Raw genomic sequence first — 18969 nt, forward strand, 5'->3', positions numbered from 1 at the left:
TTTTAGCCATTATTTCTTCAAATAAGCTCTATGCCCCTTTCTGTCTCTCTTCTCCTTCTGGTACTTCCACAATGCATGTATTTGTTCATTTAATGGTATCCCCAAAGTCCCTTAGGCTCTGTTTGCTTTTCTTCATTCATTTTTCTTTTTGCTCCTCTGACTCAAGATTTCAAATGGCCTGTCTTTAAGTTCACTGACTTCTTTTTCTGCCTGATCAAATCTGCTGTTGAATCGCCATTGAGAATTTTTCAGGTCAGTTATTGTATTTCTCAGCTCCAGAATTGCATCTTAGTTATTTTTTTATAGTTTCTATCTCTTTGTTGATATTCCCATTTTGTTCATGAATTATTATCCTGATTTCCTTTAGTTGTCTATCTGTATTCTCTTTTAGCTTTTTAAGACAGCTATTTTAAATTTCTTGTCAGGCAGTTCATAGATTTGTTTCTTTAGAGTTAGTTTCTGGAGCTTTTTTTCTTCTTTGATTGGGCCATATTTCCCTGTCTCTTTGTATGCCTTGTGATCTTTTGTCGAGTTTTGAGCACTTGAAAACTGCCACCTCTCCCAGTCTTTATGCACTGGCTTCATGAGGAGGGAAAACCTCACCAATCAGCATGGCTAGATATTCTGGGACTTCTTAGAAATTTTCTGAGCATGCATTTTCTTTGGGGTCACATATGTACTTTTATTCTAGTATATACAGGTTCTATTGGCTATCTTAATTTCCTCTTTCTTCTTGTGAGCTTTTGGTTTTGGTTTCTCTTGTATTTCTCTGCCTTTAATCTCTTGCCCCCACCTCCAGCACCTTTCTATGGAATTTCAGAGTCTCTGCTGAAGGGGACTTGTGCTGGGGGACTTGCCTCTGTTTTTGGTGGCCTCCAACCTCATATCCAAACTAGGCCCTGTTCCCATCAGTGCCCTGAGTCAAGCAAGACAGAAATCAGTCCCTAAGGCATCCCCCAGACAAACCAGAATGCCAGATGTAAGTTCTACTCTATTCCTTCTGTCCTGAGGGAGGAGCCAGGAATTGATCCTATTCTCCCAATTGTGTTACTCTATGCTGAGGGTGGGAGGCTAGGGTGAGAAAAATGCAATGAATTCTCTTATTCTCCTTCCATTGTCCCTTCTCTTTTTTACTTGTAGGGGTGCTATGGCCCCTTAACTACTTTCTAGAGTTCTCACAAATGTATTTTGGTCTGTGTATTGATAATTTGGTGTCTCCATGGGAGAACAAGGGCCTGGAACTTCTAGTCTATCACCTTGCTGACAGCACTCCATTTTTCCTTCATTTGTAAAATGTAGATAATACCACCTATTTCATAGTTTTTTATGTTTAAATCATACAGTGTATGTAAGGTTCTTGTAATATCTCTGGCATATAGTTAGTATTTTGCAAATGTTAACTCTCTTTTCCTATTTGGAAACAGTTTCACACATTGTATGTTTGCATATGACTTTTAAATATAGCAATGCTTGTGGCAATAATTTAAATCTGTTTATTTATATTGTATTTGTCTATTTACTTTTATATAATGTTAATAATTATAAAGATAAACAGTATAAAAATAATTATAAAGCTGAAATGATTAGATATAATACCTCTTTAAAAGCTCGCTTCCCTAGTTTTGATGATAGAAAATTATTTCTAGGAACATGACAGCCTGCATATTGGAAGATGGCTTTAATGGAAAAAAGACATAGTTTGTATAATATTAAAACTCAACATTTATTTAAATGATATGGTTTATTTAAAAGATATGATTTTGAAATCAAATTTTACTTTAAAAATTATTTGCAGAAGTCCTAATACTGTTTTCACTTGAAATCTATCCAGTGATATGCTGACAACTGTTAACCAACTCTCCGGGGGTCAAGGGGAACTTTTGATTTGTAGCTTTGCCAATTTCTGTGGTGTAAAAACTCCCACCATGGATTATTTAAAGTTAGCAACATGATGTCACTGAAAACAGAGTTGAGAAGAGTTATATGCTTGAACAACATTACATGGTATTTTACTGTATAGATGCAATAGATTTAAATAATTGCCATAGCATACATAACAGTAAATATAATAAAATAGTTAGCAAGTGATGAGATTTATGTATTTGATAGCTTTGTTTTTAATGTAGTCTGTTTAATTATAAGTTTATATAATTTAATTTTTAATGCTGGCTGTGTTTAACAATCTGCTCACAAGTTTTTGAAATTTTAACAATCAGTTCTAAGACCCTAAAAAAGTCAGCTGCAGCATAGCACTGAGTCCATAACTTTATATTAGTTGGGAATCTTTGGTTGCAGTTGACAAAACAAAACAAAACCAGCTCAAACGAGCTTAAGCAAAAGATGGAGTTATTGGCTTACATAACTAAAGGGTCCAGAAGTAGATAGACTTTTGACATGGCTGAATTTAAAGGCTCAAATTGAGTCTTCGGTAATTACTCTTTCTATCTCCTGGCTCTGCTCTCCTTCATTTGTCTTCCTTCTTGAGCAGACTCATTCCATGAGGCAACACAGTTGGCCCCTAGCAGTTTTAGATTATTAGCCTTTATATCCTCCATCTCAGAACGACAGAGAATCTTTCTATTTTCGAGTCCCTCTCAGTCCCTCAAGTAAGACTGTGATTGGGCCCTCTTAATCATATGCCCTTCTCTGAATCAATGACTATGTTTAGGGGCTTGGGAAACTCTACCAGTTGGAGTCTTTCACCCAGGGGCTGGGAGAAATGAAGGCCCTGATTGACAGCCCCACCAAAATTGGGAAGGGGTACTACTATAAAATTGAGATGCTGTTATCAAAAGAAGGGGAGGGGCCAGCCCCGTGGCCGAGTGGTTAAGTTCATGCCCTCCACTTCAGTGGCCCAGGGTTTCGCTGGTTTGGATCCTGGGTGCGGACATGGCACTGCTCATCAGGCCACGCTGAGGCAGTGTCCCACATGCCACAACTGGAAGAACCCACATCTAAAAAATATACAACTGTGTATGAGGGGGCTTTGGGGAGAAAAAGGAAAAATAAAATCTTAAAAATAAAAAAGAAAGGGGGAGGGAGGGAAAGGAAAAACAACAGATTCTACCACATCCTGCTTAAAGTACATTTTTATTTTAAGGTTCTATTAAGGAATGTGGGCATGAAGGGCCAGAAGACAGTCTTTCTAATCACGGACACTCAGATTAAAGAGGAAGCTTTTCTAGAGGATATCGACAGTGTTCTCAATACTGGAGAAGTACCTAACATTTTTGCAGCAGATGAAAAACAAGAAGTGATGGAGGTAAATGCGTTTTAGGCAGTGCTAGTCCCAGCACAGAAATTTTCTTATCTCGAAATTTTTTCTCTGCTCTTCAAGATAAATATGGCTTGTGCAGTGGATTTTGGAAATTAAAAACTTGAAATATGTTATTTTAATACATCTTTTTTTGGTGAATTTTAAATTCCTTCTGTTATAGTTATGAGATAGGATTTTTATTCTATAATTCCTTCTTTCATAATGATGGCAGTTTCATCTGTTTTATCTTATTTAGCATGTTTTATAAGTGATTAGAGATTTTAAATTCTGTCTTAGACTTACAGTAATATGAGAAGACATAGCTTTAAAACACTACTTGATTAGCTTTTATGGTTTACCACTGGTTAGCAAATTTTTCAAAAGCTTTAATAAAAATACTTGTCTTAACAATTCTGGCATATCAGAGAGTCATGCTTTGTGATTTAATTGACAAAAAATACAATTGTGAAGCACACAGTATTTCAGATGTCCTGTCCTTGGACCGCCATTTCTAAGATCTTCCCACACAAAATCTCTGCTAGTAATTTCCTCTTTCTTGTTACCATAACTACTTTTACCCACAGAATATATTACTCACACTTGGATGCTTCATTCCAACCTCCAGGGACAGCATCTGGAGTAAAATGAATTCACCCTGGTAGTTAAAGCATCTTGCTTTTCTCTTGTATGGAAAGGAACTATTATATGCTATTACATACACATTCCTCCTACATACGGTTGTTGTGAAGTCTGAATATCAAATGAAATGAGGCACTTATGGAGTGTCAGGCACTTAGAAAGTCCTTAGTAAATGGTACATAACCACTTCGTAGCCTGAGGTGGGGAAGGAGAAAAGAAACAAAAAAGATCCCAAGTTCTCTGCTTTTGTCTGGCGATGTCAAAGATGTGGCCAAGGCTGCTGAAGAATAGTGATTGTCCTAATTCATAGGATAAAGTCATCCTCCATACTCCCATCCAAGGAATAGTCACCTTTGGGGAGTGGGATTTCCCAAGCTTTGCCAGGCTTTTTCACTTTAGCTATTGTTTATCTTTTCTTCTCGTCACTTTGCTACAAAACGTTTCCACTGCTTCACTGCTGTTTTATGGTATGATCCAACAGTGGACTTAAGAACTTTCCTTCACATTCCACCCAAGCCTAGGAACACCATGTCAATTTATCTACAAGGAAATAGCCATGGCGAGAATTCAGGGCTTCTGAAATGTATCCCTATTTCTGCTTGCTTCACATTGATTCTTTAAAATATGAAAGGTAATATGAAAGAAGTTATGTTATTTTCTTTCTACACTCTGCACCATCTTTGAAGACCATATCTTGGCCTTCGCTTATTTCATCCCTCTGACAAAGAATTTACTTTAAACTTCACTCCTGATAACTGACCTCTATCGCTTGGCCCTGGCACTGCCTAGAGGACACCTTTTATTGACTCAGCACATCTCTCTGACTTCAGCATCAGAGTTCCAGCCTCAGACCTCCATTTCCAGACTACTTTTAAAAGTGATCCATAATCTCATTACCAAACAACTCTACTGACATTTTTTAAAAATAAAAATATTATAAGAATAAACTTTGAGAATTCAAATGGCATAAGTGTCCAAAATGAAAAGAAAAAGAATGATATAAACCAAGAAAAATGTCCAGAATAAAAAAGGAAAGCCTCCCTCTCACACTCTCCCTTAAGTCCGTCTCAGCAAGAGTAACCACGATTAATACTTATTTGTGACTCCTTCCATAAAAAGCTGTGCCGCTTTGTACTCACACACATGCGTCTATATATTTTTAATTTAACAAAGAGAGTCATATTATATATACTGTGCACAATTTGAGTTTTTTTTCACTTATTTTATCTTGCTGCTCTTGCCGTTGCACGTACGTTGATATACCTCATTATTTAAACAGTTGTATAAAATTACAACATATAGATGTTTTCTAATGTTTTTAACCGGATATTTTAGTTGTTTAGATCTTTTTCCTCTTAAAAACAATGTTGAACTATAGTCCTATAAATATATTTTGGTGAACTTTTTGTATCTTCATAAGTTAAATTCTTGGAAGATACTGTTTTTAAATTATAGAATTATGACAGTGGAAGAAGTCTTCTAAGTACAAAATATATCAAAGCCATTCTATTGATATAAAAACAAAAGTTTAAAGATATTTACAAGAGGAGTAATAAAAATTCTTAAAATTCTAATCTCTACTAATCTCATTACCAGCTTATCTATTTTTATTTACGAGCTTTTTATTTTTTTATATTCTCTAGGGTGTTCGTCCTCTGGCTCAGGCTGGCAATAAACACAATGAACTCAGTCCCTTAGCCTTGTTCGCTTTCTTTGTGAATCGCTGCAAAGATAATCTTCATGTTGTAGTGGCCTTTAGCCCCATCGGAGATGCCTTTCGAAATCGCTTGAGACAGTTCCCATCCCTCATCAACTGCTGTACCATTGACTGGTTTCAGGTTTGTAATTTTGTTGGGGGGGGGGGGGAGCACTAAATCTTTTGGAATTTTGCTGAACTCTTACTCAATCTACATTAATATACATTCAGTGTTTCTTGATCACTCGTTCTAATGACAGGCATAGTGCTTGGTGCCCAGGGACTGATAAGACTGTGATGCCTATAAGGAGTTCACACTCTAGACTGGAAGACAGAAAAGACAGTCAGCAAATGAGCAGTCACAATTATATAAAAGAGCCATAATCTTGGTGTGCAAAGGTGTGCTTACGGAGACAGTGAATCTCTGAAGTATGAAAGTGAATTAGTTACATAGAGGAGGGATGTATTAGGAACCAATAGAATGTATTATGTGTATATCTGTGAAACTCAGGAAGTAAGTGTAAATCACTATGTGTCACACAGTCAGGAAGGCATTGATTTTTTGGATAAATCCCTAGTCTCCAAAGTAGGGTGTACATGTAACAGGAGTGCCAAAACAATTCAGGGAATAAGGGAAGGAATTATTGGAATATTTGTTTTTGTATGAAATATTTCATATGGATTAACATTTACACCTTTACTCAGTTTCTGTGTCAGATGGCCATGTTTCATAGATGGTATGCAAAGTACCCTGAGGGATTCTTGCAATGAACTGAAAATTGAAGACATAATGCAGTAATAAGTGGATAGTGAGAGAATGGCAAAAACTAGCATGAGCTAGCTTGAGCTCTGTGTCAGCCACATCATGAGGCAAAAACAATGACCACTTCACAAGATCTGACAAGACATTGGTAAAAACAAATTTACAAAGGGTATTTGGAATATGGATTTATGTAGACTGTTTAAACAATAAACTTTATCCCCAAAGTACATCATGCCTTGCAATATTACCTTATGATGGCATAGGAGATACTATTGGTTGCCTATCAACAGCCATTTTCTACCCACTCCATCCTTGCTGGCAGAATTCTGATTTTGTTTGGGGAACCACCCTCCATGTATCACAGGGATTGCTTCCTGGTTGGTCTAGGTCAATACTGGTGCTCTCATGTCTCTTATTATTGATTGGTCTATGCATGAGCCTATTCATGAACCATTCCTTGCCTATGGGTCCTGAGTTAAAGTTTGCTGGGTAGTTTCAGGGAAAACTTTTTTTCTAGAAAGAGTTACATGGTAGGAAAAGGGCCTTTTCTGTGTCTCAGCCTTGTTACTTGAGGATGTAATGTCCATAGCTGCAACAGTTGTTTTCCCACTGTGATGGGACAAACTCAAGGATGAAATAAAGTGCGCTGAAAATGGTAGACCAAAAAGGTGGAAAGAATTGGATCCTTGATGACATGTTTGAGCTTCTAAATTAAACAACTCTGGAAATACTCTGCTCCTGAACCTCTCATTTACAATGATACATTCCCTTTGTTTGAAGATGCAGTAAGACTAGTTTCTCTCACCTTAGCCATAAACCTTCTAACTGCTACAGAAAGTATTAAACCTTCATGATTAGCAGGATAATTAAAAATGCAGCACTCAGAACACAAAGACAAACCTTTGTAATGTTTTCGATGATGCATAAGTCATATGACACTTATTCTGGCACTTTACAAAAATTTACTGATCTCAATAATGAATCTTTAAAAGCCTCTTTTGAGGTTTGAAAAATATATTAGTACAATAATACAACATGAATATAATCTATTAGTAAATATGCATAAATTGGCATTCTTACTAATGGGGTGTTTGATCAAAAAGTTTGAATTTCACTAGAATAGAGGGCTAGACACTGAAAAATTGATCTTAAAATGCATATTGTCTGCTACAAAGGAAAAAAATTAAAGCATCTTGTTGAATATGAAGAAAGGAAATTTGGAAAATGCTCTAATGAGCAGGTGAAAATTAGTCATCTAACATAAATTATTTCATGGAATAAATATTTATTGACGTGCTGTTTAAGGCACTGAAGATAGCAGCAGTGAGAAAAACAAAGTCTTTGCTTTCATGGATTTTACATTTTAGTAGTTGGGGAGACAGACAATAAACAAATGAACAAATAAATCTATGTCAGGTATTGGTAAGTGCTAAGCTGAAACTTCAGGATAAGGGAAAGAGTAACGAGGGAAGGAATGTTATTTTTAGAAAGAGTTCTCTGGGAAGACCATGATAAATTGGCGTTTGCCTGGAGATGTAAAGGACTGAACCTCGAGATCCGGGTGAGGAGGGTTCTAGGGAGAGGCAACAGCAACTTTAAAACCCCAGAGGCGGGAGCACACTTGGCGTATTCCAGGAAAATCAAAGGAACCATTTCACTGAGATGAGGAAGACTGGAGAAGAAGCTAATTTGTGGGGAAGAAAATCAAAAGTTCAGCTTTGGATGGTATAACAATTAGGAGTTGTGATGGGCTGTTAGTAACAGAAACCCAAGCTAAACACGTTAGGGTCTTCTTTTCTCTCACATAAAGAAAATCTTAAGGTAAGTAGACTGGGGCTTTTGTGGCTTAACTAAGTCATCAGAACCCCAAGTTCTTTCTTCTTTACTGTCCTTACTATGTGGCTTCTACCCTCACTCATCTTATGGTCTAAGGTGGCTGCTGGAGCTCCAACTTTCACAATCTATGTTCCAAGCAAGAAGTAGAATAATGAAAAGTAAGGCAAAAAGGACACATACCAGTTCTATGTAACCCTCTAAAGAGCCTTTGCTGAAGTCCCCACCCAACAATTTCTTATGTGTCATTATCCGCTCTGAATTGCAAGGGAGTTTGGAAATGTAGTCTTTTAGCTGTGCATATTGCTATCTAGAATAAAGTTGGAGTCCTGAGGAAAAGGGACTGATAGGTATTAGGTGGGCAACTAGCAGCCTTTGCCATTGTCATGCTAAATTTGGGATGCCTACTAGAGGTCCTAGTGGAAGAGTTAGGAAAGCAGTGTAGTTTATCTTTGCTATGTAAAATTTCATTGACCTTTCTCTATATTGTGTTATCTTTAATTTTAGTATATAAGAATATTTATTAGATTTTTCGTAGATTTACTTGTGACCTCAGTCCCCGTAATTCTATTTTCCCCATTAAAGTTTTAATTTTCTCAACCTCAAATTCTTCTTGCATTGGAAGACACTTATATAGTTGGAGTGGGACTACTCATCTTAAATTTCATAAGTTTTTCTTTTTCTTATTTTTAGCCATGGCCTGAAGATGCCCTTGAACTTGTAGCTGTGAAATTCTTAGAAACACTGGAGCTTACTCAGGTTGAACGACGAGAGATAGTTCCAATCTGCAAACACTTTCACACTTCCATTATGGATCTTTCAGAAAGGTTAATATTAATAAATTTTAAAATGACAATAATGCCTTGTATTTTAAATCGTCTCTTTTTGTGAAAGCCCAAAATTTTAATAGGATGTCTACCTCTTCTAAATCTCTCTGATCATTTAATTAGTTAAGACCCTTAGCTTGCAAATAATAGAAAGCTACTTGATCTAGGTTTAACAAAAAGGGAGAATTTTATAAAGATACAGGGGTGTTTCAGAAAGTTTAAGGGAAAGAATATAGCTGGATCTCAGATGTGACTGGAAGCAGGAGTTAGAAAGTCATCCTAAATCTAGAAATGCTTTTTCTTTGTTTCTCATCCCTCTTTCACTCTGGGTATCTGCTTTCTTCTTTCTCTTTGCAGACTGAATTTTCTACTTCCCAGTGCATATGGAGGAAACTGGCTGCCTCTCAATTCTCAAGTTTACTTCTTACAATTCTAGCTATAGGCAGAGACTGATTGGCTGTTTCCAGCTGTATATGCCAAATTTATTCCAAAATGTGAATTGTCTCATTTGTGTCTAGCTCCCAACCCTGGTCTGATTAGCTGTGGTTAGGGTGGCAAGTTTTATAGCACAGACATTGCTCCTGGGGCACTAGATGGAAGTTCTCAGTTAAGTGGAGCTCCTTGTTGGGCTGTGGATGCCTGAAAAAGTATCTGTTTTACTTCTGTTCATCTCTGAGAGCCTCCTTTCAAAGTTGCATAAACCCAAGTGCCTATCCAGAGTCATGCAGCCAGCTAGCCTGGTTGGCTTGGACAGTTGTACCAGACAGTGGGCTCTAGTCTGCATTACTGGCCATGGAAATATCGTTGCTTCCATTGTTTCCACGTGTTTGTGTAGTAGTCTTATACTTCTGGTCACACCCCATTCAGCCAACATGTGACGCACACGTGCAAGGAATGATGACTTATCCTTGCTGTCCTGTCTGCAATCCCCTTTCCTACTACGCTTACCTAATTTACCCAATATCTTGGATGTTACAGGGTTAGATCCTCCTGGCTTGTGAAACATGTAAAAATGCCTATATCTTTCTTGGTATAGTTCACCTTTGATACACATCTTTGTTGATTTGTGCTTTTTAAATACATCATTGCTATTTGATATTTTGCAGACAAGAAATTAGGATGTAGTTATGTGTAGAATTCTAGAATTTTTAAAGTTCAAGCCCTCAGCAGCTTCTAAATAAAATTAACTGTTATTCTTAAGTATCTGTTGTTAATGCTGTTGAATTTACCTCTTAGTTTGCGAAACCCATTACTTTTGATAAGATATGTTATCTGCCTCTCTCTTAGGTTCTTGCACGAGTTAGGACGACATAACTATGTTACTGCTACTTCTTATCTTGAACTTATTGCCTCATTTCGACAGCTTTTGACTAAGAAGCGACAAGCTGTCATGGAGGCAAAACAGCGATATGTGACTGGGCTTGACAAGTTGGCTTTTGCTGAGTCTCAGGTAAGTTTGATGAACTGCTCCGAACAGTGATATATAACGGGAAATGTAAAAGATAATAGCAAGAGCTACAACTGATTGAGAAAATATTATGTGCCAGGCACTGTGTTATGTGCTTCACATGGAGTCCTTCAATTATTCCTCATAACTCCATGAGGTAGACACTTTATGTTTACTCATCTGAGTAAAGTGAGTTTTAGAGAAATTCACTAAGTTTCCCAGACCACATAGACTCAAATACATTTTGTTTTATTCTTGATTTTTTGGCATTTGGAGAGAATATAATAAGTCCGCGTTGACTTATTAAATGAGTCAAGTGCTAGTAATACTTATTAGCATTAGTTCAATATAAGCAACAAAGGTTTGGGTGGTCCATATGCATTGTATACCATGCACATAGTGTAGTAGGGAGATCCTGAGCTGACACCTTCTCTTCTATCTGCATTTCTTCCATGGCAACTGCATTCTCCCACTGCCCTGTCATATACTCAAGGAAGATAAAGTCTTTTGTAAAGAAAACTGGCCACACTCTCATAGTTTTTGTTTATCATGTAAAGAACTGGAAGAAAAAGTTAAGATTTTCTGGCCCCAATACCTTATGATATGTTTAAGTTTCGATTTTCTGTGCTTGGCTTCTGTAGCTTTTGTAGCTATGAAAACTTAATGACAAACTGTCTATTTAGGTTGGTGAAATGAAAATGGAGCTTGTTCAATTACAGCCCAAATTGGAGGAAGCTAAAATTGAAAATGCACATATGATGCAGGTAGGATACCCTGAATTTTTTTTTTAATTGATGTCAGCAGGCAGTTCAGTTATGTAAAAATAGCCTGGAAAATAAGCCTTAATTTTCTGCCACTAGATCTTAGGGACTTTCCTCTTTTCTAGTGACTGACTATCTCATTAGGTCCCATGTGGGTTCTGTTGTTTTTGAAGAGAGATAGGAAGCCTATTATCAAGTTAAATCACATGTATTTGCATTTCTCCTCATTTTATCCTGGGCCTTTCTATTCTTCAAAATGATGTGTTGGATTCCCTAATTTTCAAACATTTTCTTGTCTTTAAGATGGAGAAAGCACTAGAATGTTTGAGGAATTCTCTTTATTTCTCTTTCTTTTCTTAGATTATTGAGATAGAGTCTGCAGAAGTGGAAGCAAAAAGAAAGTTTGTGAAATTAGATGAAGAGATAGCCAGTGGAAAGGCTGAAGAAGCGCAAGCTCTGAAAAATGAGTGTGAAAGTGACCTAGCTGAGGCAATTCCAGCCTTAGAAGCAGCTCTGTCTGCACTGGATACACTAAAGGCAAGTGCATGAATTAGCTACCTTGTGTTTCGTCAACAAAGTAAAACTGTGTACAGGTACTTAGTTAATTATGTGTAGTTCTTTTTCAGTGAGGGGTATTATACTGTTTTTGTCCAGTCAAATGAAACTTGCCTCTTAACAGTTTTTCTCTGATACATTGTTATCTTATATTTTTGCTTTTCATATATTATTTGTAATTTTCATTCAGGATATTCCAGTGAGAATGGTACAGTCTCCAAGGGGCCAAAATGGTTCTGTACGTGTACCAGGAAGCATATATTAGAGTGTGGAGCTACCCTTCTGCAGCCTCCTGGACATGCTTGTACAGGAAAACTTAAAGATCATTCCCAATACAGATGTGGGTGGCACCTGTCTGCGTTAATGCTGTGTTGTATATAACTTTCTATAGAGTCTTTAGGCAAGACCAGAACAATCTCACCAAACAGGGCAGGAGAGGCAGCTTCTGTTGACTAGGGAGGCTCAGTGTAGCATGGTGGTTGAGGATATTCAAATCCCATTCTTTGCCTTTTTTCCTAATCAGTGCCCTAACTTTCCTGTAAGATACCTAGCAACATGGTGAGCTCAACCTAAGGGTAATTCAGCATCTCCCAGGATCAAACTCTTATCTGATTTTCCATACATCAGCCTTGTAGTTATAAGAGGTAAAGTTATTTGAGGGCATTTATAGAAACTTCCTAGTGCTCTCACTGTGCCGTGAACCAGGAATTAAAACTCTGAACTTATTATTTCCTTCCTGTTTGCTCTCTGACACATTTAAAATCCATGTGCTACCCAATGTTCTTTCTTCATTTTCTCCTTAGATGTTTATCACAGCAGCCAATCATTCTGAAAAGCTTGATTTAATAGACACTCCATTCTAGTCAACCATGAGTGTTAATTTAAGTGACTGTTTTATCACTGTGTACCACAGACTGTCAGCACTCCATCATCTGATACTCACAGGATTCTTGGTGCCTTCAAACCCCACCAGTTCAGGTCATCAATATTAGGTTCCCCTTTCATGGAGAGTCTGTTGCTTGTACCCTTCCTGGTATCAAATGTTGTATTATATGAGTTAGGGTTCCGTTGTAGAGAACAGAATTAACTCTATTTAGTATAAACAGCCAAGGATTCTTTAGGGAATTTTATAAATGAATTATGTAATTGTTGGAAGAGCTGAAGAAACAGATCCTAGGCTAAGCTGCCAGAAATGACTCACAAAGCCAAACTGCAGAAATAGTCTACCAGAGGAATGATCCCTCTGAGTCGGAAGTCTGCAGAGCCTTCCTACAGAGCCACACCACCTCCTCTGTAATCCATATCAGCAAAACAGGTGTCTCGTGTCCTGCCCATCTCCCCACTTATCCAGTCTGAATTCTAGTATCACTCAGCTGATCTGATGGTGGAACCTAACGACCTCCCACAGCTCTGGTTACATAGGGAACTAAGATAAATAGTTGTTAGCTTTGCAGCAATTGCAAGGGATGTCAGAGGGATATTGAAGTGGATAATGAAATGAATCTATTGTGTCCTTCATAACAATATATACTTTTTTGAAAAATAAGTTTGGAACTGGGACCTACTTCTTTAATTTTGGGGGAGTAAAATTAATACTATATATAGGCAAATGTAGAATTAAGTCTTTGTCTAAATTAGGGTTCTTAACCTGGGTTCCATGTATGGGTTTGATTTGTGATTATATGCAAATTTTGTGTATATGTGCAAAAACATGTTTTCTGAAGAGTTCCTAGCTGTCATCAAATTCTTATAAGGATATATGAACTCTGAAACATTTGAGAACCATTGGTCTTCATCTGTCCTAAATCTCTTTTGTTAATTCTTTCATAACCACACAAAGCAAAACACAATTACAATTTCAAATGAAAATTGATGCTTTTATTATTCTCCAATATTACTTTAAAAACTCTCATTATTTAAAAATAAACGTTTCTGAAGATATCCTGTTTTCTTTTGATTTAGCCAGCTGACATTACAATTGTGAAGTCAATGAAGAATCCTCCGTCTGGTGTTAAACTAGTTTTGGCTGCTATTTGTGTAATGAAAGATATAAAACCAGAAAAAATTTCAGATCCTTCAGGAACTGGAGGCAAGGTAATAACTAGACACAGATTTAAATCATATTCATGAATGTGCAGAACACTTTACAGCAACTGGTATCAAGTTAAATGTCAACAGTACCCAGTCCAGAGAAGAAACACTGTTTTCCAGATTGAATGGATTCAGAATAAACTATGGAAAACACTATATATTTTTTCCAAGGTAAAGCTAAAACAGCATAGCATCAGAAAAATGTGGTTCCAATTGTTTCTATCTCCTTTTCTGTCTATGCAGGATTCCCTACTGTCATAGGGTGGGATCGAATGAACACTGAGATACCTGTGCTTTTCCAGCTAAGATTCTCAAGAATGTGATATGTAACTGTACAGGTGTTGTTTCAGAGTATTCAAAAAAGTCTACTGAGTTAAGCAGTGTAGTGAAGTTGTTGAAAGCATGTGCTCTGGAACTAGAATGTCCGTATTCAGAAGTCCTGACCCCGCTTGCAGTGCGACCTTGGACAAGATGCTTAACCTCTGTGGAACTCTGTAAAAAGAGGATTATCAAAGTACCTGCCTCACAAAGTTAGTGTGAGGATTATATTAGTTAATACATATAAAGCTCTTAGGTATAAAACCTCACAAAGAGTAAGTTCACAATAAATGTTAGCTGTTACTATTATAATTATTATTCGAGGCTGTAGCCCTTAAAAAGGAAGGCATAATATCCATCCTAAATTAGTTTATAGACTTATTTTCTTTTCAGGTTTTTACAACATCTAGGTTTGAATTCCTGAATTCGAGAATTGGGTTTGTTTTTTTGGCCATTCTATACTTCATTGAGATAGTAAAGAAAATAGTCTCTTACCTTACCAAGTTATTCTTATTTACATACCCACACACCCCTATCAGGCTTCTGGAAATAGGAAAACGAATGTTAAGTTAGTTATTTAACATTTTTTACTAGCACAAGTACGATGTGCTTCATCTTACTGGCCGAGCGATGTGTGATCTTGGCCTTTCAGCTTTCTCTTCTTTATTTCACTTGGGGACCCTAGGTAGGTGAGGAGGTTGTATGTAAGAAAAGTGTTTACTCAGCAAATATCATTCTCAATGGAGAAAAACTGAAAGCTATCCCTCTAAGTACAGGAACCAGACAAGGATGCCCACTGTCACCACTCTTATTTAACATAGTATTGGAAGTCCTAGCCGGAGCAATCAAGCAAGAAAAAGAAATAAAAGGGATCCACATTGGAAAAGAAGACGTGAAACTGTCGCTCTTTGCAGATGACATGATTTTATATCTAGAAAACCCTAAAGAGTCTACTAAAAAACTTTTAGAAATAATAAAGGAATACAGTCAAGTTGCGGGACACAAAATCCATGTACAAAAATCTGTTGCGTTTCTATACACTAACAACGAAGTAGCAGAAAGAGAAATTAAGAATACAATCCCATTTACAATTGCAACAAAAAGAATAAAATACCTAGGAATAAACTTAACGAAAGAGTTGAAAGATCTGTACACCGAAAACTATAAAACATTGTTGAAAGAAATTGAAGAAGACACAAAGAAATGGAAAGATATTCCATGCTCTTGGATTGGAAGAATTAACACTGTTAAAATGTCCATACTTCCTAAAGCAATCTATAGATTCAACGCAATCCCTATCAAAGTTCCAATAACATTTTTTACAGAAATAGAACAAAGAATCCTAAAATTTACATAGAACAACAAAAGACCCTGAATAGCCAAAGGATTCCTGAGAAAAAAGAACAAAGCTGGAGGTATCACACTCCCCGATTTCAAATTATACTACAAAGCCATAGTAACCAAAACAGCATGGTACTGGCACAAAAACAGACACATAGATCAATGGAACAAAATTGAGAGCCCAGAAGTAAACCCACACATTTATGGACAGCTAATATTCGACAAGGGAACCAAGAGCATACGATGGAAAAAGGAGAGCCTCTTCAATAAATGGTGTTGGGAAAACTGGACAGCCACATGCAAAAGAATGAAAGTAGACCATTCCCTTACACCATGCACAAAAATCAGCTCAAAATGCATTAAAGACTTGAATATAAGACCTGAAACCATGAGACTTCTAGAAGAAAACATAGGCAGTACGCTCTATGACATTGGTCTGAGCAGCATATTTTCAAGTCCCATGTCTGATCAGGCTAGGGAAACAAAAGAAAAAATGAACAAATGGGACTACATCAAACTAAAAAGTTTCTGCACAGCAAAGGAAACCATCAACAAAACGAAAAGACAACCTAACAATTGGGAGAAGATATTTGCAAACCACATATCAGATAAGGGGTTAATATCCAAAATATACAAAGAACTCATACAGCTCAACAACAAAAAAACCAACAATCCAATTAGAAAATGGGCAAAAGATCTGAACAGAGATTTCTCCAAAGAAGAAATACAGATGGCCAACAGGCATAGAAAAGATGCTCAACATCATTAGCTATCAGGGAAATGCAAATCAAAACTACAATGAGGTATCACCTCACTCCGGTCAGAATGGCTATAATTAACAAGACAGGAAACAAGAAATGTTGGAGAGGGAGTGGAGAGAAGGGAACCCTTGTTCACTGCTGGTGGCAGCGCAAACTGGTGCAGCCACTATGGAAAGCAGTTTGGAGTATCCTCAGAAAATTAAGGATAGATCTACCATATGATCCAGCTACTCCACTGCTGGGTATTTATCCAAAGAACTTGAAAACACAAAGGCATAAAGATACTTGCACCCCTATGTTCATTGCGGCATTATACACAATAGCCAAGGCTTGGAAGCAACCTAGGTGCCCATCAAGGGACGAATGGATAAAGAAGATGTGGTATTTATACACGATAGACTACCACTCAGCCATAAGAAATGATGAAATCCAGCCATTTGTGACAACATGGATGGACCTTGAGGGTATTGTGCTGAGTGAAATAAGTCAGAGGGAGAAAGTCAAATACCATATGATGTCACTCATAAGTAGAAGATAAAAACGACAAAAAAAAACACAAAAAACACACAGCATTGGAGATTGGACTGGTGGTTACCATTGGGGAAGGGGGGAGTGGGGAGGGCAAAAGGGGTGATTAGGGTCACATGTGAGGGGATGCACTATAATTAGTGTTCAGGTGGTGAACATGGTGTAATGTATCCAGAATCTGAAATACGATGTACATCCGAAAAAAATAAAAATAAAAAAAATAAAAAGAAAGAAAGAAAAGTGTTTACTACCTGTCTTAGTCCATTTGGGCTGCTATAACAAATTACCGTAGATTGAGTGGTTATAAACAACAGGTATTTCTCACAGTTCTGGAGGCTGGAAAGTTCAAGACCAAGGCTTCAATAGATCCAATGTCTGGTGAGGGTCTACCTCTTGGTTTATAGATAGCCATCTTTTTGCTGTGTCCTCACATGGCGGAAGGGGGAGGGAGCTCTCTGAAGTCTCTTTTATAATGGCACTAATCCCATTCATGATCCAGTCACCTCCCAATGACCTTACCTCCAAGTACTATCACATTGGGTATTAGGTTTTAACACAAATCTGGGGAGGGGGCCACAAACTTTCAGTCTATAGCACTACCTTTCTGATTTGAAAGACTCAAGAATAAAGGAAAATAAAGTTGAAATGATAGAAATATTTTTTCTTGCATGAAATTGCGAGGGTGTTTGTTAGTTGCTTTTCTTGTTTTCTAAATAGAAATAATCACATCATTTGCCTTTCAATGTTTAAATTATCATAAATTTATAAGTTCATGTTCATATTTTAAATATTTGATATGTTTAACATGTTCTTTTTGGGGGGAGGGTGGAGAATTGGCCCTGAGCTAACGTCTGTTGCCAATCTTTCTCCTTTTGCTTGAGGAAGATTGTGTCTGAGCTAACAGCTGTGCTAATCATCCTCTATTTTGTATGTGGGACGCTGCCACAGCATGGCTTGATGAGCAGTGTGTAGGTCTGCACCCAGGATCCAAACCTGTGAACCCTAGGCTGCCGAACTGGAGTGTGCAAGCTTAATCACTATGTCACCAGGCCGGCCCCTAATGTGTTGTTGAGGAAAAGAGTTTCTTTATTTCCAAGGAAATATAAGTTGATGTTTTGAAAATATAGTTTCTCTGGATAATATATCTTAAACTTCAAGAAGAAAAATTTTATATTGAGCATCTTTAATTGTAAATTTAATGTTTCCATAAATTTTATTTATAGATATTAGATTACTGGGGACCTAGCAAAAAACTTCTGGGAGATATGAATTTCTTAAGAGATTTGAGAGAATATGACAAGGACAACATTCCAGTGAGTTTCATTGGATTTTTTCTATAAATGTAACTTTGCCAGGATGTATAAGATCTTTACTATTATGCAATATTATGTAAAACATAAGAAAATATTCCATTTTTAGGATTAAAATAATAGATAAAGAAATATTATATTTATTAATGATTATATTATTAATTCTCATAATGCATAAAACCACTTCTCTTTCAGACTATTGAAAGTCATTTAATAAATTACAATTTTAGTGGATTATTGACATGAAATTTCTGTTTCTTATAATAAATAGTTTGTTAATAAATCTGATACATAAATTTATGAGATAAAAAAGTATAGTGAATTCTTTTTGATCCAAACTTTTATTTATTTATTAATGTTTAGTTGTTCTTTTCCCTTGTTTCCATGTTTTCCAACCCACAGAAGTCTTTTAATTTTTTTAGAAGAAATATCTTGCCTCAATATATGTAATAAGCTTGCGTATTTTGCTCACAAATGACTTGTGTTTCTGCTACAATTATGCTTATTTTAAAATTATCTCAAAGTAACTACTTTGGTTTTTAAAGACAACGTAACTTTTTTATACAAATCTTTTTACTATGTATGACCATTTTTTCATCTTCTGATTGTATGATATATGTTGAAATCTTTGTTGTTTAGGTGACTGTTATGCAGAAGATTCGAGGTGAATACTTAACAAACCCTGAATTTGACCCCCCTAAGATTGCTAAAGCTTCTTCTGCAGCTGAGGGTCTGTGTAAGTGGATCATGGCTATGGAAGTGTATGACAGAGTTGCAAAGGTATTTTGAGGATTAACACATCCATTTTCTATTGAAATATTCCCAGAAATTAAAATATATGCA

At 36.7% G+C, this 18969-nt stretch overlaps 1 protein-coding gene across 3 annotated transcripts in view; it reads left to right on the forward strand.

The window, feature by feature from the left end:
• The window catches only part of DNAH12 (dynein axonemal heavy chain 12), a 213721-nt gene that overhangs the window by 133254 nt on the left and 61498 nt on the right, over window positions 1–18969 (forward strand). For 2 of the 3 annotated variants that reach the window (XM_070574869.1, XM_070574870.1), the window contains 9 exons: window positions 3101–3262; window positions 5539–5733; window positions 8881–9014; window positions 10302–10464; window positions 11145–11225; window positions 11583–11763; window positions 13744–13871; window positions 18040–18129; window positions 18766–18906. In XM_070574869.1, the coding sequence (XP_070430970.1) occupies window positions 3101–3262; window positions 5539–5733; window positions 8881–9014; window positions 10302–10464; window positions 11145–11225; window positions 11583–11763; window positions 13744–13871; window positions 18040–18129; window positions 18766–18906 (1275 nt within the window). Of the gene's footprint in view, window positions 1–3100; window positions 3263–5538; window positions 5734–8880; window positions 9015–10301; window positions 10465–11144; window positions 11226–11582; window positions 11764–13739; window positions 13872–18039; window positions 18130–18765; window positions 18907–18969 lie in introns of all 3 variants that reach the window. The other variant, XM_070574868.1, reaches the window with a different exon arrangement.

The sequence above is a fragment of the Equus przewalskii genome, chromosome 15, assembly GCF_037783145.1.
Source record: "Equus przewalskii isolate Varuska chromosome 15, EquPr2, whole genome shotgun sequence".
NCBI lineage: Eukaryota > Metazoa > Chordata > Mammalia > Perissodactyla > Equidae > Equus > Equus przewalskii.